Source organism: Notolabrus celidotus, chromosome 2 (genome assembly GCF_009762535.1).
Source record: "Notolabrus celidotus isolate fNotCel1 chromosome 2, fNotCel1.pri, whole genome shotgun sequence".
NCBI classification, from domain to species: Eukaryota; Metazoa; Chordata; class Actinopteri; order Labriformes; family Labridae; genus Notolabrus; species Notolabrus celidotus.
In genome coordinates, this window is record NC_048273.1 from 33,389,907 (window position 1) to 33,413,470 (window position 23,564).

At 40.0% G+C, this 23,564-nt stretch overlaps 1 protein-coding gene across 1 annotated transcript in view; it reads left to right on the forward strand.

Annotated features, from left to right (window-relative positions):
• si:ch211-51h4.2 overlaps positions 1-23,564 on the forward strand; it is a 99,682-nt gene that overhangs the window by 35,861 nt on the left and 40,257 nt on the right. The window contains exons 8-9 of the mRNA XM_034702909.1: positions 6,206-6,329; positions 22,417-22,516. Coding sequence (XP_034558800.1) covers positions 6,206-6,329; positions 22,417-22,516 — 224 coding nt within the window. The remainder of the gene's footprint in view (positions 1-6,205; positions 6,330-22,416; positions 22,517-23,564) is intronic.

A 23,564-nucleotide genomic window follows, 5' to 3' on the forward strand; every position in this document is an offset into this window, starting at 1 on the left:
ACAGGGTTAGTGGAGTGAAAAAAACCTTGGTCAGCCTCCTTCGGATAACCCACCTTTATTCCCCCTCCCCAGGGGATGCAATCAATAGGTTACTGCAGGTCTCTGCACAAAAAGTCTCCTCTAAGGCCCTTTGCTGTATAATAGTGTGTGTACTTGTAAGAAACCCCACAGAGCTCTGCAAGATTTAAAGTATTAATGGGATTAATTTTCAACCTCGGGACCAGATTATTGACTCTTAATATTCCTTCAACTGAATTCCAGGTTTAGAAAGTCATCTGCTTTTCTTCTTTTAAGTATTTACAAATTATCACCACTAGCTCAGACACTTAAGTATAATTGAAATCTCAAGAGTTTAATTAAGACGAATACGAGCTCAACCTTGTTTCCTCTAGTGCTGAACTTCAATTTGTGATAGTAAAGAAAGTTGTCATAATGAGATGACAAATGACCGTACCTGTGAATGTTGCTTTTTTTTTTTCTCACAAATCTTTTTGTTTTACATTTTATTCTGATATCAAAAAGGTAGGGATGCAACGATATCAAAATCTCACGGTACGATATCATCACGGTATTAAGGCCACGGTACGGTATTATTGCGGTATTGTCAAAAAAATAAGATGACTTTGAAAAAATGTCATAGTGTGGAAAATTAAGTGCCAGGAATGATAAGGATAAACACACTCACTGTAATTGAACACAAACATAATGCTCAAATGTTCTAATCACATTTATTACTACCAAATAGGGCTGTCAAAATTGTTCCAAAATGACATTTGAATATTCGCTCTAAAAAAAACCCATAGGTTCGAACCATTCGAATATCTATATTTGCGCATTATGTCAATAACAGGTGGACAAACTAATACAAGGAGACATAACTACTTGTATATGTATTTTTATTTCAGATATAACATGCCTAAAACATACCTACACATTACAAAACAAGTAAATGACCTAATGGTCTATACCGTAACACTTGAAGACCGTAGACCTCTCGCTGGCTCGCTCGCCCCCCTCCCCTCTCTGTGCGTAATGCGCTGAGTGAGTGCTGAACAAGACTTGTGTGAGCAATTAAAGGTCTCAACTCTTGTCCCTAATATAGGCAGGCTATTAACATTAATTGAAGTTAAAGTTAAAAACGAAAAAGAAGTCCACTTACAATCTTGGCGCTTGTATAAAAAAAGAGGAAAAACTGCATTTTATCCCAGTGTCACTGATTGTCGGGCTCTTTTAGTCCACTGTCAATGTAGGGTCTTAGGCCTGACAGGTTATTTGCCAAAACACAAGACAGTCCACATGTGAAGAGGCCAGATCTCTTTTTATTCACTATATTCCCAGCGGAGGAAAAGACGCGTTCAGAGCGCACTGAGGATCCGGGGACAGAAAGATTTCTCTCCTGTGACCTGTCCCTGACCTGTCATGCAGTGCGCCAACTCGCAAAGCAGCCGCCAATGTGTTTTTTTTACACAGTCAAATATTAATTTTCACAATCGAATCTCCGTTGTTTTTTTTAATATTCGAATTTAGAATTTTCATTGACAGCCCTACCACCAACAGGTATTTTCAAGTGCAATGAGCAGTGCAGGCACATCCAGTGTTTCAAGTAACAAACAAATAAAACAAACTTTCAGTTGAGTGTCTTTAAACTGACAGGAATTTTGTAACTTGGCTCAAGCGTGTTCACCAACCTTTTAAATCCCTCATTGTCCACCACTGAAAACAGCTGTGGGGTGATGATTCATCAAGTGCCTTCTCATATTACTTATATTCCCCGACTCGTACACGATCGCGGTCTGGCAGTGTCTGCAAACTGTTTTTTTTAGCATGTCTGTCATGTTTTCTCTTCGATCGATTTTGTTTATTGCAAAACCAAAATTCGTCCATACTTCTGATTTAAACTTCGCAGGAGGTTCCACTAGTTTAAGTTTTCCGCTCTGCTCCCCCTCTGTGCTTTCCGCCATCTCTTCCTGCACTGCGCAGGGGATCATGGGAAATGATGTTTGCTTCTCAGACCGGCACACTCGATGGCGCCTTCAAAAAACTACACTAGCGGGAGTACTCCGAGTCCCTGTTTGATACCATCACATGCCACGGCATTATTGTGAGAATTTTTATACCGAAATACCGCGATATTTACAATACCGTTACATCCCTACAAAAAGGTATAAGATATGATCATTTGCGATCGTCAGTTTTTGACCAAATGAGAATAATAATAATAATAATGCATTTTATTTATAGGCGCCTTTCTTGGCACTCAAGGTCACCATACAACATTAAAAACAGACAGAGTTTAAATAGCAAACAGGAAATAAAACACAATTTAAAAAGTTTTAAGTGAATGGACAGAGGAGTTGTGGTCAGATGGAGTAAGCCAGTTTAAACAGATGGGTTTTGAGTTTAGATTTAAAATGTGGGAGTGAGTCAGTGTTGCAGAGGTCAGGTGGGAGAGAGTTCCAGAGCTTGGGAGCAGAGCGGCTGAAGGCTCTGCTCCCCATGGTAACAAGGCGAGCAGGGGGGGGCAGTGAGGTGGATGGAGGAGGAGGAATCTGAGGGTACGGACGGGTGTGGCAGTATGGAGGAGGTCAGAGAGATATGATGGGGCGAGGTTGTGTATGGATTTGAAGGTGAGGAGAAGTATTTTGTAGTTGATCCGGTGTGTGATGGAGAGCCAGTGGAGCTGTTGCAGGATGGGTGTGATGTGGTGGATGGAGGCGGTGCGTGTGGTGATACGGGCGGCTGAATTTTGAACCAGTTGAAGTTTATGGAGGGTTTTGTGGGGGAGACCAAACAGAAGGGAGTTGCAATAGTCCAAATGGGAGGTGACGAGGCTGTGAACAAGAATGGCAGTGGAGTGGGGAGTGAGTGAAGGACGGAGACCGTTAATATGAAGTTGATTTTTGGGTTAGAAATTCCCAATAAGAGGCAGTGAATGACATAATGACCTCAACATTTTGTCTGGAAAAGCTGAGCAACTATTTTTTGTAATCTTTTGTGTATAACAAAAGATTATGTTTTAATGTCCAACTACCATTTTGAATTTATACATACGTAAATGTAATAATTAAACCAATGTTTTATTGTTTTGTTTTTACCGTATCACAACATTCAGAATAATTTAAGGAAGATAAGTATCGTGACATGATTAAAAAAAACCTCTGGACACAAAACCAAATGTTACGTGTACCTATTCTTTAAAAAGGTACAAGAAATACGTGCTTTCTTGTCTGGAGGTTTCTTTTTAAAGTTGTCTTAAAAAAACATTGGCCTTTTATTTAATTGCTATATCTCTGTGATTGAGGTTAAAGTTTAATGTCACCCGTCTGCTAAAATCTACACCTCGCAAGTCTTGCACCAAATTCAATAGCATCAGCTAGTGAATGAAGGAGAATATAAATAAGAGATTAAAAAGGCATGCCAGAGAGGCCGAGTCTCTCAGAAGAAGAGACGGGAAGAGGCTCATCACGCTGTGAGACTGCATGAGCAAATACTCTAGCAACATTAGAATAATATGCTTCAGTGTAAAATTGCAAAAAAATTGGAGATTTCATCATCTAAAGTATGTAATATCATTAAAAGATTCAGAGGATCTGCAGGAAGCTCTGCACTAAAGGAACAAGGCTGTAAAGCAATACTGACCCTCAGGCAGCACTGCATTAAAAACAAACATGACTCTGTAGTGGAAATCACTGCACTGGTTAAAAAGAAGGTCGTAAATTGACCGTGAGCACAGCTCACTGCTGTATCCACAAATGCAAGTTTTAACACCTTGCATATTTGAGTAAAACAATGCCAAACCCCCCTCTGCACGTATAACAACCGCTTGGCATTGTATTGGAAGAGTGCGGGTGCTGAACTGGCCTGCATGCAATCCTGAATAATCACCTATTGTAAAAAAAGGAAGTGTATCATGAAATGAAAAATACAAAAGGACAAAGGAAACCCTGAACTGTCGCAACTGTTTTGCTTTCATCAAATTTAAAATGAGCATATATTTTTCTATTAGAACACTTTGATAAATACCCTGACTGGTTGAATCTTGTTGTGAGTGCAAATACACAGATCTGTTGACTTAGTCAAGGACATTCAGTCAGACGCCCCCTCACCTGTGATAATGTGTGAACATTCCTTGGTTTTCTTCCATGTTTCATGCTGTGCAACAGGCATTGTGGTGTGTTTTCAAGCCTAAGTGCTAGCACACCAGATGTTGCATTTGTTATTGAAAGCACTGCACAAGTTTTTTGCTCGGAAGGTGCTGGTAATTTGGATCTCAGTATTACTCATCAAGGTATTTTTTCTCACACATTGAACGTTAATACCTGCGGCTAGTGTGTTTCTTTTTTCTTTAGTAGTGAAGTGATCATTCAGTGTGTTGAAAAGGAGTGTGCGGGTGCCAAAAATCTTCAAGAAAACAAAGTCATTCTCTTTTTGTTCGTCGTTTGCAGTCACGGTCATACAATTGGCCCTCATACTCATCTTAAGATAGCTGGTGTTTTAAGAGCAGGCTTTCTTATCAAGCTGTCTCCAATGAGAATAATAACAGTGGTGTTGGGATGCTAACAAAAAACTGTCTAAAGACACCTAAATTAGATTAAAGGTGACATATCACGCTTTTTTCATCAATATATATTGGTCTAAGAGGTCCCCAAAACATGTCTTTAAAGTTTATGCTCAAAAAAACACTTTGAAATCAGATTTTGACATGCCTGAAAAGCCCTCTTCTTCAGTCCTCCTCAGAACACTCTGTTTTCCCTCTGACCACGCCCCCTCAGGAAGTGGATGTGCCCTCGGCTGTCCAGCACGTTGATCTAATGTTTACATGTTGGCTGAATATACACGTCTGCTCACAGACCCGCGTTACTTCAACCCTCTGAATTTGATCCAGAATCTGATCCTGACGGAGAGGCACCTGTAGCAGGACCTTTCTGAAGGATTGGTCACAGATTTAGTGTTTCTTGTTGTTTTATTTGTCAGTATGTAGACGTGTGTCTTGGTACACAGCTACAGCTACGACATGTAGCTATGTGGCTTTGTTAATTAGCGCTAGCACTTATTCATGATAAATAAAAATCATCCACTAAATCTTCAAATCTGCAGACGTGGGGAGTAAAACCGACCTCTGCCAGAAAGGCAGCAGGACCTTTCTGAAGGATTGGTCACAGATTTAGTGTTTCTTGTTGTTTTATTTGTCAGTATGTAGACGTGTGTCTTGGTACACAGCTAAAGCTACAGCTACAGCTACGGCCTTTTTTTTTTACAGTCTATGGCTACGACATGTAGCTATGTGGCTATGCTAACTAGGGCTAGCACTTATCCATGATACATAAAAATCATCCACTAGATCTTCAAATCTGCAGACGTGGGGAGTAAAACCGACCTTTGTGTTTATTAAGACAGCCTACAACTAGCATGCCTCCCTCTTAAGCTCATTGTTAGCATACATGTGTGCAGGTAATGAAAAACAAAGGAGAAGTTGAGTTGTATTTTATACAGTCTATGGGCTGAACAAAATCCGAGCTCTGACTCCGTGACAGACCGGATATTGTTGTTACGTAACAAAAACACGGAAGTCTGAAACGGCTCGTTTCACACACATTTACAGAAAGGTGGAGAAATCAGAACAGGGGCAGAATGGATTTTTTTCATTCTCGGGGGGTTTGTAGACATGCCAGGGACACATATTTCAGGTAGAGAACCATTAAAAATTCAATTTTGCATGATATGTCACCTTTAAACATAGCCAGCTGGTTCCTTGATTGTCTTTTAGGACAGCCAAATGCTGAACAAGAAGCATTTGAATGTGCAGTCGTAGCCACAAGTCAGTCAAGGTATCCACACTTGGAAGCATTCCCTGCTTTACTGTCGACTGTACTCTGATTAAAACTTCATCAACAGAATAAAAATGATGCTGTAGTAAAATAAAAGAGTTTTTCCTGAGATTGATAGCAGAAAGATCATCGGAAGATTGTTTAGAGAGGAGATACATCAAGTGACCCATCACCTTCTTATAATCATTTTCTGAGACTTCCATATCATTTAACTTCTTATATTTACCATAGTAGAATCAAACACTGTGTGCAGTCTATGCTCTGGACAGGAGTCATGTCATACAGTAGTTATAAACCTTGTGTTGTTAACTTATTTGTTTTGTATATTTAAATCTACATCATGTAACTGTGTTGTTCCTTGTGTGTTTTCTTCACAGCCACATCTATGTGATCCCAGTCTTCACCTGGATTCTAACTCTTGCCATCTTACTGGCCCATACAGTCATCCAACCAATCACGTCAGTGCTCACCCTGCTGAAAGGCATCCTACTCATCGTTACGGTAACCATTTTTACATTTGTTTCGTTGATGGCTCTTTGTCCGCTCACATGATGCACATTATTTCAGTTGAAAGGAAAAACTTTGCTTTAATAAAAGGGGAGCACACCCACTTTTTTATTTTCACATGCCCCAAAAATGTAAGAGGAATTATGAAATGTAATAATTAAGAATTAAAACTTTGTGTGAATAATTCATCGTGGCAGGTTTCAGTCGGTGTTTTAAAAGGATAAACTAAATGGAAATATGAAAGAGTCTTTTGTCACCTTCACGCCTCACACTTTATAAACTTTTCAGCTTGTCTTTATTCACTTCCTAAAAGTGTATATCCTTTGGCCATGTTTGACGGATGTCATGTCGCTTTAACTGCTGTGTTTGCATGAGAAGTCATGCTGGCAAAATGGATGGAAGTGGCATTGTACATTGGCCACCTCATGCAGAAGCTGTGGTACTTATGGAGCTCCCACTGTGTGTGTGGCGGTTTTGGGCTTTTCCAGGTCAGTGCTTGCAAACATCAGGGAGTGTCAGCAGCTCAGCGGGGCTCTGGAAGGAAGTCTTTAGGTTTGGGCCAGAATACATTTAACACAACAACTTCCTACAAGGTTACTCTGTCTCAAAGAAGTGTAGAGATAGCTGCTACATCTGCTGGTTTGGATGTTTGACAAGACTATTATTAAGACCCTGTTTCTGACACTTCCTGCAGAATGTAGTGTAAGGGATGATGTATAGTGAGCTGTTATAAAGTGTGAATGAATATACAGCCTTTAGGGATTAGAATTTGCACAATCACATACTCACTATAAATTACATGATAGTTTTTGCTCTAAAGCCTATCTCAATGTTACACTATCATGTCCATCTTGTATGTACATGAGAATATACCTTGAATTTTGACCTCTATATCCTATATTGGAATGGCCCAAGGATTGTTGGACTGTTTACTCAAGTCATGAGTAAATTAAACAACCAAACAAGTCTCATCAAGACAATATAAGATCAGTACAAACAAAAAAGCTTGACTGGATTTTACATACTAAAATGCTGCATGCACAGAGAAACAAATTTGTTCCAGACTCCATAGGCTGTAACTTTACGGGTTATACTAGTTTACAAAGTATAATCTTTGCAGCATTGCATGTTATGTTGTAGAATGTTCTCGGACAAAATGTCAGAGTCTGGCCTGATGGTCTGAAGCTCGTTTAATGATAGATCACACTCAGCTTTTAAACACTTTACAACGGAGTCACACAATTTCGGCTACGTGATGGTCTCCATGAACACCAGCTCAATAATTGGTAACATCCTGGTCCATTTTAGACAATGTCCTGATCCATTGACAACATTGATTGGTTTTCCTCGAGAGCATCCTGTGGCTCCCTTCTCGGTGGCTCTCACACACACACACACACACACACACACACACACACACACACACACACACACACACACACACACACACACACACACACACACACACACACACACACACACAAACACAAACACACTCAAGTTTCCTGTAAGTTATTGTTGCTAGCCAAAATATGTTTATCTACTCCCAACACATGTTATGTTCCAGGTTGTAGTGACCCAGCGCTACTTAAGAACTTTTGGGAAGTTCTAACCTTTCTAACTCGCATAAGCTCATACAGTTACACAATGGTAACAGCTGCACAATGCCTGAATGCCCCAGCTTCTGCCCAAGGTTTCTGCCTGTTTAAAGTATTATTGTTTACTTGCTACTGTTGCCAAATGTTGCAAAGGCTTATTCATTGTGGACTTTTGTTGATTTAATCCACATTTTATAGTGCAGCAAAGAACTGTAACAAAGGTTGGTCTGGAGTAATCTAATAATCTCAAGAATTCTGACATGGCTGTTCAGACTTAGCCGACAGTTAGAGTCATGTGACCGAGGTTTTCCTGCGGAATATACTGAGTCATGGATTCTCCTCCTCCTCTCCTCATCCATGATGTCTTTGTCAGCATCTGAAATCCTCTGACTTGATGACTCCAGGCCTGCCTCCACTCTAAATGACATTTTGTTGTCATAGTTTAGTTAAGAACAATCTAATGATAACACAGAGTGTTTTATTCTGAAAATTAACCGGATGTTTCCATTTTGTTTTGGTGCCTGACTTCCTGTCCCGCTCCATCTGCTCTGTGCTGAATTGATGCGTCATGCTCCTGCATCCAGCAAAAATAGAAGTCTTGTGTATCTGATCCGTTGTGTTCCAACCTGCCGGATCAGAGACGCAGCTGGAACCCAACGGAGTGGATCCAGTGGGGGTTAACAGATTGACTTGATAGAAACCTATCAGATCCGGTGACGGATCGGAGACGGACCGGACACATCTTGTGGAATTCGGCCTTTAGTATTGCAGAAAAACTGATGTATGTAATATTTCTGCTGATTACACTATTAAAAATATCAGAGCCTATATCTTGCAAAACAGGTTCCTCCACTGATCAAATATAATTTGAATGCCTTTTATTTTGATCACTTGCATGATAGTTTTTCTTAAACTACAGTCATGTGCCTGAATTCAGGCCTGAATGGGTCACCACTTGATGTCTCTGTCTCTGAAAACCCTAATCCCACCAGAAGTTTCTCCATCCCCTTGAAGCTTTACCTCCAGACTTCAGAAAGGATGTCTCAGTCATGGAGAAAATGCTTACGCAGCGTCTCCCTGTTTTTGTACCACTCGCCTAGCTTTGACTCTGACACTTCACTTCCTGGAAACAGTTTGTCACAAGGATAAAACATATAATCTCCCCAAGGCTTCATTTCTCTCCTATGTCCTCTAACTTTGTTCCTCTGCACTAAATATACAATGTTAGTTTAGCTTAATCGTTGACATATTTGCAGATGAGCTGATAATTTATCACTGAAATAGATTTTCATTGCTACTTTCTAATTCCACTGGCAGAAAGTGTTGAGTTAACTACTGTACAGTACACCATGTCCCTCAGCTTGTTTACTCCTCGACAATGACAACAGAAAAACGCTTTAGTTTGTGTGAAACTGGTCAACAAACTAACTAGCCTGTTCATAAACTAGCATTGTTCTTAGACTGAATAGCTTTAAAATCTTAGCATTCAACAACATATCTTTGCTTTCCAGTTGAACCTCATTGTTTGTGTATTTTGACTCTAATACATATCAGTGAAAATGCAAAACTCAGGTATTCAAACGCAAATCCTCATACCAATGTGTGATGTCACTGTGGTTAAACCCGCTTTTTTTTTATTGAAAGACTACCTGCAGGCTCAAATGGGTTTCCAGATCTTGGTGTGAAGCTCCTTTGACGAGGTCTTAGCTGGTAATTATATAGACTGAAATTAATATTATTGCCATTTTTTAACCTAAAAAAGCAAAAAAGACCACTAACAAGAAGAGGGGCTATTTATATTTAAAGGTGATGTGAGGAACTTTTGTTTTGTATCGATTCTGGCGCCCCCCTTGTGGACAAAGTGATACCTCTTATCTCTTGTACTATACATGCAAAAGTTGTGTTTTCAACTAAAGCCTCATCCTGTTGTGTTCAACAGTCAACTTTATCAGGCAATGTGATTATTTTCCATGAAAACAGTCAAATAAAGGCTGTTTCTGAAGCAAGATGTCCATCATCTGGTCTGACACCTACCCCCCCAGGGCGGTTTCAGGCATTAAAAATTACAACAGAGAAGGTGCCAGTGTTGCTGCTGATGGACTTGTTTGCTATTGAAGGTTATAAAGAGGCATCAGTATCATTTTCAGTCTGTTTCTCAGCCATTTCAAAACTCCTCACAGGGCCTTTAATTATTTAAAATTCTAAAATGACAAATGGGGAGAATTTAACACTTCTCTAGCAAAAATTCTGAAGGAATGTGATACATTTGACTGTTAAAGGATGGAATTTTTCGTTAAGAAACACAAATTTTGTTCGTACAGGGTAAAATCAGTAAATGCTGCTTCAGCCACAGGGGGGTGCAAAAATTGTAAATGTGAACTAGACTTTTATTATTTAGCGCTCTCTCTAGTCTTCTTAACACTCAGGGCCTGATCTACTAAGATCCCAAATAACGAGCGCTAATTTGCGTGTGCAAATAATAATTTTGCACATGCTATTTCTGGGCGTGTTGCAGGTGATCTTCTATGACTGCGTGCGCAAATGATAACAAGTGCAAAAGTGATGCGGACCGCCCTTTAATGAGCATTTTGCGTGTGCTATCGGCTGTCACCATGGAGAGTTTGAGAGAGCAGAGTGGTCTTAAGCGATAAATGAAGTTTGAAGTCATGGAGTTGGAGGTCTTTGTGGAGGAGGGAAATAAACACATCGGTGAACTCCAGCAAAGGTGAATGCTGTGAGAAAAAACAGAAGATCTGCCGATGAAATAAACGCAATCAGCGTTTTGATGGAGTTTAGAGAGCAATTTGATGAGGCCTGTCCCTGCTTTTATTTTTTACTCTTCCCGTCAACGTTGCACCTTCTGAGCGCTCATTCTCCAAGTTAAAACTAACTAAAAACCCCTTGAGGAGCACGGTGGGACAGAGTGGACATATCATGTTATCTATTGAGAATGACAGAGCAAAGAAAATGGACATACAGTGCATCGTGGACAAGTCCGCGGAGCTTAAGGCTCCTTCAAACAGTGGTGAGTAGGCCGAGTACTTCATGTTGATTTTTTGTTTATATGTGAACATGTGGGCCGCTGTGCCAATTTGTGCTCTCATTAGTTGAAAAAGTTAAAGTGGGTGTCAGAATGATGCGGTCGCTATCCGTGGTGCTGAACTGCTTTGAATTTGTGTTGTTTTATTTATTTATTTGTGTTGTTCTCTTGGTTTGTTAGACTTCATGTCCTTTTGATTGACTTCAAAATGACACAAACTGTGTGTAAAAACTGTAGTAATGCTTGTAAGCCCCGCTGTTGTGGGCATGTTGTAAAGTTATGATGAGCTTTGCAGTGACCGCAGCCATGTGTGCGTAACGCTGTGCCAGTTTGCACTTGCCATTCAAACGTGCTAAATATAGACGCAAAAATACCGCTCGCTATCTGCTTCAGGTTTGATAGATCACATTGCGTGTGCTAAATGTTTACATTTGCATCTCTTCCTCCCAGTATGTTGCGCGTTCTGCATGTATTCTGCATATTCATGAAGGCAAACACGCTAAATGAATAGCGAGTGCTATTTTGCTCATTTGACAGACGCAATCCTCGGTGCTCCCAGTTAGTAAATCTGCTTTGCGCACGCTATCAAGTTTGCACGTGTTTTTATACACGCAAACCCTTAGTAGATCAGGCCCTCAAAGCGCCAATTCATACACTTATGGCAGAGGCTTCCATGTCAAATACACATCAGTAATCACTCATACCATTCACAGACCACTGGCCCAGCCACCAAGGAGCAGTTTGGGTTCAGTGTCCTTGGCATGTGGATAACGGCACCTGGGAATGAACCTCCAACTTTCTACCACTGAGCCGCAGCCGCCCCAAAAACATTGACTCAAACCAAAAGTTCTCCATTAAAGCCCACAGGAGCCTTAATGCAGAACTTTCCAGTTTATAAAACTTTGTGTGAACACTTTTTACCTGTGTCGTTATGCATCATGCTGGCTAGGATCATTTATTGCCCACTGAAACAACAAGCCTCCTTATGACTCGTCAGCTGTTGTGAATTTTTAAATTTGTTTTTTAAAACTTGAAAAATTATTTGAATGATGAAAGTCAACACCACAGAAACATGCTGGAAGACAGAAACAGAAACAGAAACAAAAAGAGGCTGAGCAAAGCAAACTACTGTGTGAGGAGACCAGAGGTTGTGGGCGTTTAGGAAAACAAAGCAAGATGAGCAGATAAAGGAAGCTTGTGAATAAACACCCGAAAAAGACGAAGAATGAAGGAGAATTTAAATTTTGGGAAGGAGAACGGGTAACTTACTTTTAATTGACAAATTCAGCCCCCTCAACTCAACACCACAGTGGTATTATCAGAGGGAAACGTGTTTCATATAATGCAGTGTACTTGAGATCATGTCTTGTCCCAAAGTGCTGTGATGAATGTATTGATGCTGAGGCTCTATGAAAACAGTTATCCATACACCAACATCAGATCGATGACTTCATCCCTCCAGCGCAGGAGGCAGTCAGCAGAACCTTTATGACTCTTTGAAGGATCCTCTCTCCTTGAAAAACAATAGAAAAAGGGGCTGATTGATTTTAGACTTCATTGATAGCACACACAGCCTTAAAACACGGTGAATGTCCTCATGCTCAAACACACTAAAAACACAGTGAGGTGTCGGCTCAGTTCTGTGGTCAAGTTTAAGAAGAGGGAGGTAAAATCAATATCCTCAAAAATAAGCAGAATCTGCCATCATTTTGGGACATTGCTGTTTCTTCTATTCCCTGTAGGTGGAGACATTTACAGGGAAACTCACTCATATTCACCCTCCAGCACACATACACACACAATATGAAAGAAATGTGTCCTAGAGCTAAGACCCAAAGAGAGCGAGGCGTTAAGATTTAGAGGTTCACTTGTGGAGCGGGGCACTGAGAGCCATTCCCTGTACTCTGCATCAATATGAGAGAGAGCCGAGCAGGCAAGGCCGACTGCACCAGAATAAAACACACTATCGTCAAGCTCCAGCCATTTATGGCCCAGCAAATGTGATTTTTCTCTTTATGGCTGAAATATTAATGTTTCTATTTTGGTATACTTAGAAAGAAAACAGCAGTTTCCAGACCCTGAGCTGCCGAGATAGAGGGGGCAAAGAGAGAGGAAGAGACAGGGGGATTTAATAAGTGATGTCATGGCAAATAAAAAGTGTAACGTGTGACCTTCAGTCAGTGTCTGCTCAGAAGCATCACCAATGTCAGAGAAAATGAATATTTTTGAGGTTATTTTAACCTCCCTTATTTTTAATTTGCATTGTTTCCTGGAAAATAAAATAAAGCACACAAGCTTTGGCCAGAATGAAACCCTATGGTAACCCATCAGCTACCATGAAACATCAATTTAACTTGAAATCAATCTCTGTAAACAGATATCTTTATTTGAGTTCTGATTACAATCAAGCTGTGGATGTCCTCTGATGGACACGGAAGTCTTACGCCTCAGCTGCTGTCAGCTGACAGGCTGCAGTTTGAATCATTGTTTCCTATCCACACAACCAATCACAGCTCATTCTAACAATAAGGCGGTCTGTTTAAACACTTCTTCCCTCTCGCCAATCCCTGCAACACCTTCGCTGCCAACACTATGATGCTGTTGGTTAAACTTTGCCTCCTCCTGTTTCGACTACATGTCTGTTTTACCCTGGTTGCAATGCATTCCCTGGAAAGCCGAAGCTGGGAGCGCTTAAGCAGAGCTTATAGCGCCAAGCATAACTGTGTTTCCATTTGGCAATAAATGGTTAAATCTATGACGAGAGTGTTCCTGACTAAATAGCAGATAAGCAGAAATTGAAGGCTTGGCCCAGATATCCCTGTTCCATAAATGTTTCCCTTGTGGTTTCACTGGAACTATATTTCCCATTGCACCCCCTTTATAGTCCATACTGGATAGAGTAAACAAAGGCCTAAAATCAAAATACCTTTTTAAACATTTAAAAGTTTAAAAGAAGTGGCTTGCGAGACATTTACCAGCACTTCCGAACATTCTCAAAACAAAATCAATGCTGATGTCTCTTTGATTGCCTCACTTCACAGGAGTATAATCCTATATGAAGCAGTCCATAATTTATTCCAATCTCCAAACACTGGCCTCAGGGAGATGTTTCTCATCTGAGAAATAAATAAATAAAAAGCACTTTCAAAAAGCCAAAGTTAGATTGGTGCACGCGGCCTCTTTTAAGTCAACTTTATGAAAAGTGAGGGAGAAACCTTGGCAGTAAACAACTTGTGAAGTTGACTGATGTTTTGAGCAGGATTTAAATAAGAGTTTGTCTTTAGCTTATGAAGATACAGAGTGTGGGACGTGTAAGCAGCCCCCGGGGCAGCTTTGTTGATTGGGATTGATTTGGGAAGGATGAAGGCCAATGTAAGCAACCTGATGGGTTTGGGGCTGACACATCAGCAGTTTGTTGTCTTTCAGGACACAAATAATGGAACCCAATCACATCACTATCTGTTACAGTGAAACTTTTGACTGTCTGAAGTTGTCAGCAAATTTCTTGTGTCATTTAAGGAGTGTGTGCAACAGCTCCTTTCAATTTGAGTTGGCCCATTTATGCCAGACAGTACACTGATTTGATTTCAGGTTTGAATGATTGTTGATAATGCTAATTACTGACAATGGTAATAACTGATAACTGATAATAACTTTTTCGATCTAAAGTTGCATCAAAGCCAACAGAGAACTTAGATGTCAGTCAAACAGAAATAGTCCAAAATCACTCCTTCATTACCTCATTCACTACTACTTGGAAGCTGAAGACTTTACTGAAAAGGGGCACTGAGCTTACACTCCAGACTAGGGTTGCAAAATTCCTGGAATTTTCAAAGTTGGAAACTTTCCATGGGAATTAATGGTAATTTATAGGAATTAACAGGAATTTAAGGGAATAAACTGGAATACACCAGGAATTTACTAAATTGAAGGTTGGCTCTTAATAGAGAACTTAAATATAGTTGGGGAAAATATATTTGAGCATAATCCTGACTAAGACAACCAGATTTCATGCAAGTACAGTTGAATATCTCTGCTTTTCCTCAATCACATGCACATAGCACACTGATTACTGCAGGGCTATTGAGACCATGCCCCCTACATGCACTGTGCATTTTTTATTTGCATGTTAAATGGGACTTTTTTGGAGGGAGAGGGGCTCTTTTCATTTAACATTTTGAATGGGACTTTGTTGGGATTGCATTTTTGTAAAGTTTTGAATGGGTTGGGTCGGGGGGGTGGGTAATATGTAACTTAACATTCATGTTTTTGTTCTTCAATGAAAGAATTGATTGTTCAATAAAATATTTAACACTTGATAATGTTCTACTTACAAATAAATCTGTTTTAATTGTATTATTTTGGATGGATGTCGTCTTATAACAAAACTAATATTTATACTTGGATATGATACCTTTTTCGTTAAATTACCCTCAATGTGTTGCTCATAATTATACCTGCCTGTCCGTCTGCTTCTATGGTGTCATCTGTGATGAATGACATTCCTCTTTGTTTTACTGCCCTCTACTGGTCTGGTGGTGTCGTGCATTTACTTGTTTTTTTCCTCCAAATGTCACTGGCCTGATTTGCACAATCTACTTAGGACTTCAGCCCGCTGTTGAAACGCAGACAATAATGGGGCCATAGGAACCCTTTAGTTCCGGGTAAAGTAGTTCAAGGGGGCTACAAGACCCAGGAACTCTTGGTTGAAACTCCCCTTTAGATTATGGTCATGCAACACATTTTATGAAAGCTTGCTCACATTTTATGCAGGAGACAGGTAACGTCAGCCCAGGGCTGGCACCTCTGTCTAAGTTCCCAGGAAACAGAAAAAACTAGACATACTGACTAAAATGTAAAGTATCTTTTTTCATCTCCTTTTCTCTCCATCATTTCATCCAATCAATGTGCTTCTCTGGCGGCTCCCTTTCACCTGACATCAGACTGATTGTTACACACAAAAACCTTCAGCCAAATAAAATAATACTGAAGCCCAAATGAAGTTGAAACACCCTGATAAGAGCCCTATTCAGCTGTCGAGAAAAAGGCCAGAGTGAAGCTTTCGCCATTACGTCCACCACACACAGAGACGTGGGTGAACACACACACAAACACACATACACCCACTTTTAAATGAATCTCATGCACCAAGCTGTGGAATTGTGTTTGAAGGTAGATTATTCACGGAGAATCGACTACAATTTCACGGCTTTCTGGAAATAATTAGCGTGACATTTATTCAGGCTTTATAATTGGTTAAGACTCCAGACCCTCACCTCTAATAAAGTTGTCATTGAACCTTTAATGCTGCTGGCTCCCATGACAGCAGGGGGTTATTGCAGGCTGGTGCAGGGTACTCAAATCATTTGGAAGAGGATAATGCAGTTAGGTTTATGGTGCGTGTGTGTGTGTGTGTGTGTGTGTGTGTGTGTGTGTGTGTGTGTGTGTGTGTGTGTGTGTGTGTGTTTGTGTGTGTTGGTATGTGGTGAGCAGTTAGAGTAGAGTGTGGCCCATTCTTCACGTAAAGCTCTAATTTAACCTGTCAATTGTTAGATAATAAGAGCATTTCTTATTGATTTCTAAAAAGCCCTTTCAGAGGTTTATGTGCATCTGAAAAGCATCAGCTGGTTAACAGGACTTTAACGTTGAAGTCTCTGGAACCAATAATCTTGTCCTCAGCAACACCCTCCTCTCTTCTACTTTGCTTCTTCTTCTTCTTCCTCAGTTTTGTCCTTTTGTATATTTTGTGTCTCCATCCCAACTGTCTCAACTCTTGACTCCACTCCTTTCTTTCATCTTTCACTTCTGCACTCAACTGTCTTCTTTTTCACCAACCTCCTCTCTCATCTTTTCCTTCTTCAACCTCCATTTCCTACCTATGGCTGGGAAATGGTTTGCAGCAGCAGTCCTTATTTCTTTGCTTTTCACATCTCTGTTTGTCCAATTGGTAAAGACCACAAAGTGTTTTTTGTTGCAATGAAACACGAAGGTTACACTTTATTTTTTCTGGGCACAGACACACAACTTGAGTGCCTCCTTAAATGCTGCACATACGTACTCCTCTGTCTTGTTGAGTGGTTTTAGCAAAGTTTCCATTGTGAACTTCTCAAAGTTGTTTTTCTGTCAGGTAACTGCAGTCCACAGATTGAAAATAAAACTAGAAACTCTCAACAAAAAAAAGTTTTTGGATACCAAACACCAGAAAGAAATTCATCAAGTGTTGCTCAGAAATAAAAGACCTTCAATGTCTTATTTACCAAAGTGTCTAAGGTGGTACTTGCTATGAAAATGTGAGAATAAAAGGATAATGTATGTGAGTTTAAGTGATTCAGATTCCAGTCAGTCTGGGAAGGGTACTTTACTTTGTGTCTGGCCTTGAAAGAGCAACCGAGGACTCTCTATCTTAGAGCAGTGATTGCAAAAGACAAAATATAAAAGTATTGACTGAGGTCTTAATGCTTCATTCATTAAATCATAGCTATTCGAGGTGAAGAAATGTGAAGAAGTGCATGAATTTTTAGAAAATGTTTTGACAAAAATTTTTTTTTTGTAAGTCTGAAGTCTTTCAAACCATCTTTTCTTTTGTCTTTTTTAGAGACATATTTATTTACAAGAAGGAATCTCTTTTTTCTTGGCTGGCTGCTTAATTAAGTCAAACTTTCTAGTCAAGTAAACTTTTTTTATATAGCACATTTTAGAACAACTACTGTCAACCAAAGTGTTGTACAATCTGAAAAATACAATCAATAAAAACAAACACTAGTTCAAAAGAATAGATATAAATGAAATAAATAGATGACACAAAAAGCTCCAATAAAAAAAAAGCAAAATAAAATGTTGGGATGTCTCGCTGAGCAGGTATTAGAAGCCAACACAAAGAGGTTTGTTTTTATCCAAGATTTAAAACTCCCAATGGTCAGTGCAGTCCTGATATTTAGCCATCGCAAAAGCTCTGTCACCTTTAGTTCTCAGTCTGGAACTTGGCACATCTAAAAGCACCTGGTGCGTTGACCTGAGTGCTCTGTCTGGAGCATGCTGGTGCAAACACTCACTCAGGAATGGTGGTGCCAACCCATGTTAACACTTAAAAACCAACATCACAGTTCTGAACTTGATCCTGAAGCTGACTGGAAGCCAGTGAAGAGAAGCCCCTACAGGGGTGATGTGATCTCATCATCTCTTCCCAGTCAGCAGGCGTGCAGCTGCACTTTGAACCTGCTGTAAGTGAGGAAGTGATGAACATGTGTATCACCTTCTCAAACTCATTAGGAGGGAGATAAGCATTACTTTGCCCAGAAGTCTCAACTGGAACAAGTTTGTCTTTACAACAGAGCTGGGGCCCGTTTCAGGAAGCAAGTTTAACAAACACAGAGTTAAAACCTGAACTCTAGGTTGAGGAACCCTGAGCTGTCAAACTCAGAGTGATTGGTTTCAGAACACGTGATAACAATTATTTCAGTCAACTCTGAGTGAAGGTAACCCCGAGTGAAGCTTGTGCATGAGGATATGAAAAGCCCTCCTCAATGGAACACAGATAACATGATTCACCATGGCAACAAGTGAAAAAAAAACCTCGATCCTCCTTCTTCTCCCAGGTGGAGTTGGATATATTAATGACTGCATATGCAGAAAACGAACATATCGCCGGAAAAAAAGTAATACTGTGGCAGCAGCAAAAGAGCCAGAGCTCAGGTGGCAGAAAATTTTCACACATTGACCGAGTCAATGGGTGAAAAAAAAAAAGTTCCGTCCTGAGTGTTTCACTAATTCAGTGGTTCACAAACCTTTTCTGCGGGCATTTCCATGCCCCCCAAAACCGTACCGGTACATACATACATATGCTCATCACCTACAAAGCCCTCAATAACCTCGCCCCCTCATACCTGACCGACCTCCTCAAACGCCACACCCTATCTCGCCACCTCAGATCATCAGATGCCAACCTCTTGTCCCCTATCACCAAGTCCAAGCACCGCACCTTGGGGGACAGAGCCTTTGCCATCGCTGCCCCCACTCTCTGGAACTCTCTCCCTCCACACATTCGCAACTCTGACTCTCTCCTCTCATTTAAGAACCAACTCAAGACCTACCTGTTCCAAAAAGCATACCACACATGACCTCTACCCCTGCCCCACCTGTGTCCCTGTTTTGTTTTATTTATTTATTTATTTTTATTTATTTATTTTTTATTTTTCATCTTATGTAAAGCGTCTTTGAGTACTAAGAAAAGCGCTATATGAATTCTATGAAGTATTATTATTATTATACACATACTATTTGCCATTTATACATACATACTATACTACCTATTTATGTATTCATTGATTTATTGATTCCTTCATTAATTAGTTAAACACTTTTAAAAAAAAAAAATTATTAAATAATTATTTCCCTATTTTATATAATTGATTTTTGAGGTAATGATATTTTGCAGTATTACAATATGATAAGGGAAAAATATGTTACTCACTATGACCAGAGGTGGGTAGTAACGAGTTACATTTACTCTTGAGTAGTTTTTTCAAAAAATTGTACTTCTGAGAGTATTTGTTTTGCAGAGTACTTTTTACTCCTACTCAAGTACATTTGTGTTAAAAAATATCTACTTTTACTTCGTTACATTGGGCTGTCCAGTCGCTACTTTTACCGTTCCTTTTTTTCTTCATTTTATATTGTTTTATACTCAGCCGATCTCTCACGCAGCTCCTTCTGATCCAGAGCTATAAGTAGCCTCAACACTGAATGAAAGGAGAAGTAGCTCCGCCCCCTCCTCCACCTACAGCTGGGGAGAGAGGCTGCGTCATACCTGCGTCCCCTTTGGAGGAACATGTTTACCCTGTACCCAACATCCGGACTCTCTCATAACTTCTAAATGACGAGGAGAAACAGTCACATTATGCGCTGCTTACTTTGTCTATACGGTGCAAATCTTGAGCTTATAGAACAATTCAATCTTAAAAACATGTCATGGTGAGTAATCAGTTAGGTAAGCTAATGATCATACTGGTTAATGTTAAATCTTAAAAACATGTCATGGTGAGTTATCAGTTAAGTAAGCTAAGGATCATACTGGTTAATATTAAATCTTAAAAGCATGTTAGAAATGTTGGAAAGTAATCTACAGTAACTTATAAGAGCAGTAAGGTAGCATGCTGATAAAAACAGCTCCTTCTGAAGCTCAACAGTCACCTCAGAGAGATTCTTCAGGACTGAGTTCATGACCTTTTTAAACACTTCCAAGTTGTTTTAGTATTTTCAAGTTATGTTTTTAAGTAAGATGTACTGAAAATAAGTTAAAGGTTAAAAAAGAAAGTTTGGAAGGCATAGATATATTTTTTATTGTAGTGTTGGAGTATTAATGTTCTGGAGTTCTGATGACATCTCAGACAGTTTGAAGTTTCAGCTTGTTTTAAAAAATGAAAGCGGGTACATTAGTTTGAGCACAGTGCAGCTTCTCTTTCTTTAATGTTTGAAAGTAAACCATGCCTAACAGCATTCATTTTGGCATTTTCCTATTTATGTCACTTTATTAAAGGCAGTGTGCACTTCACATTGTTATTAGCATTTCCAATACAGTACAATTTTATATATGATACTACTCACAAGTTACTCACTACTTGAGTAGGTTTTTTTTTGGTACTTATTTACTCTTACTCAAGTACTTATTTCTATGAGTATTCTTACTTCTACTTGAGTAACATCATTAGAAAGTAACAGTACTTTTACTTGAGTACTGTTTCGGTTTACTCTACCCACCTCTGACTATGACCCCTATCAAACAAGTCTGCAATGCAACATTCAACTCATGTCTGAGCCTGAGACCACAGACAGATGTTTTTATAATCCTCTTTTTGTTCAGAACTCAGGACTTTGTTGCTCTTTACTAAATCTGTATTATCTGACTTTCCTTTCCTCTCCTCCTCCCCTGTTCATATAATTTAGACATCTACAGGTACTTTATTCAAAGTGTAAAGGTACTACACCTGACAACATGCTGCTTCCTGTTATAGCCATTCCAAAGTAAAGTTTTTTGGACTACGTAACATGAGGGGACTTTTATTGTGATACCTTTTTGTCGGAAATGAAATGTTTTTCATTGAAGTAGCTTAACTATGGCCTCAAGTCACAGCTACAGTCACCGATCCTACACATCTTTGACTTAAAAATACAGAGTTACAATTTGAAGCAGGTAGAGCCGTGGTCACAGATGTAAATCCCTGCTTCAGCTGCTTGATGAGCGTGGCTGTCCTGCAGTGTCTAACACAGAGAGGAGGGGGCCCGATCTACGTTGCTGTCTGTCACATATCGCTCTGCTACGCTAATATGTTGACCTGTCACTTCACTTCTATCACATATATACATAGTTGGCCTAGTTAGCAATGCAGAAGTGGGTGCATTGTTTTTATTAATCTGTGCCGCGCCCCAATACGACTGCTTTCAGTCTGCAGGCTTCAATCTATGAGCAGGGGTAACTCAGGGTTAGGTGAAGTAAACCTGCCAGCGAGCAGGTTTGCTTCATGGAGTATGTTGCCCGGGTAACTGAGTCAGTGTTAAGCTGAACTGGCTTTGAGAAACCGAAAAACCGGAGTTTCCCTCATTTCAGGGATTACTAACTTGGGATTTTCACTAAACCTGATTTCTTAAACGGGCCCCTGATCTGTTTGTCAAATCTAAAACTATTGTCAAAAATGACACCCAGGTTCCTGACTAGGGTTGCAGGGGGTAAATTTCAATGGGAAGTTAAGCTGGGGAATTTCTGAAATATTACAAAATGGAAACTTTCCATGGAAATTTAAGGGAATTAACTGGGAATTGAGGGTAATTTAATGGAAAGGTATCATATCCAAGCATAAATATTTGTTTTGTTATAAGCAGACAACCATCCAAAGTAATATAATTCAAACAGATTTATTTGTAAGTAGAACTTTATCTAGTGTGAAATATTTTATTGCACAATCAATTATTTCCTTGAAGAACAAAAACATGGATGTTGAGTTAAATATTACTCATCCCCCCCGACCCACAGGCTCAAATGTGTGGCTTCAATAGTCTTGTACTCTGGGCTCAAAAGTGTGGTCCAGGATTGTAGAAATCATCTGTGCATGTGATGGAGGAATGCCATGTGGGATCACACTCTGGGACACCGATATTATGCTGTGGCCTATCATTATTAAAGAACAAAGGCATAGTGGTGGTGGGGATGTGTTGCTGTGGACCCTCGATATGAAAATGGCTCAACTTTGACATTCAGGTTTATTGTAGAATGTCAAAGTAAAGGTTTCTTTGCAGAAAACGTCTTGTGCTTTTCTGCTGTAGAGGGATTAATTACCTGTCTGCTCGAGTAATCTCCCTGTCATTATAAACACTATCATTTGGACTTGGACACAAATCTTTTTCTTGTGTTGATATAAATTGTCTCTGTGTTTGTGTGTGTGTATCCCAGGTGGCTGTGACATTTGCAGTGGGGTCAGAGGTCGGCCTTCAGAGCAGCAGTGACTTCAGTGAGATGGGGAAACCTTTCCTAATGGGCACAGTGGCTCTGGGTGAGAATCGGCTTTGTAAAATATTACGCTGTCTCTCTTTGTGTCTTCATTTCTCAGCCTTCTGGCCACCTGAGTATTTTTTTCCAGCCGTGCCCCTTCCAGTACTATCCTTTCTCATGTTTGGCCAGATATTCTGAAGGCTCATGTTGGATTTTCCCCCAGTGCCTCAGCCACCTGAAATTAGTTTCAAATCCAGATTTGGAAAATTCTAGAAAGTTGACAGCAAAGTGGCTTAAAAGCACCTATCCATAAGAAAATACTGGCTGGGTTTTAGTTTGACTAAATTCAGAAATTCATTCTGCTTGGCTTTTCTGGGAAAGCTTATGCAAAGGTGCTGAAGAGGAAGCTGAAACCTCAGATCCATAAGGATCAATTTGGAATTCATCCTAGTCATGGATCGGGGCACCAGGTCTTTATACCAAAAAGTGATTATTGAGGGGTCATGGGAGCTAACAAGAGGCAACCTCCGGCCGCAAGAATTGAAGCCAATTCGGAAGTGTTAAAAACTGCAGTTTCACAAGTGTCTGCTTGATGCTTGCTCTGTAAGTATCGGAAACCACATACACACAAGTTCAAAGAAGCCGATCTTTACAGCAGAAATAAACATGTTTACAGCCTGGTACAAAAGACGTGTGTAGTCTGGATAGATCATTCCTCAAATGGCACACAGTGTACGGGGGGTGAATTATTTTCTAACGCAGCATTTTTGAAGATTTTAAGATTAGGATTTTCCCATTATGAGAGGCACAGCTGACTTGATTGACAGGCGGGAACACTGTAGTTGTTGGCTAGGCGGCCCAAACCCCGCCTCTTTATCTCACACTCACTCGACAGCAGTTAGATTGAGTTCAACATTTCCAGTATGGCTTCAAAACAGCACTTCAGAAACAGATGGGGGAGGTCACGAATACTACGTCCATTATTTATGCAGTCTATGGGAGTTACCCATCCAGTCAACAGGTGTTATGTAGAACATAGGTTTTTAAGTGTGTCCCCTTTGGGTTTATTGTGGGGTAGTATGGGACATCAGGGACAATGTCACAAGCAA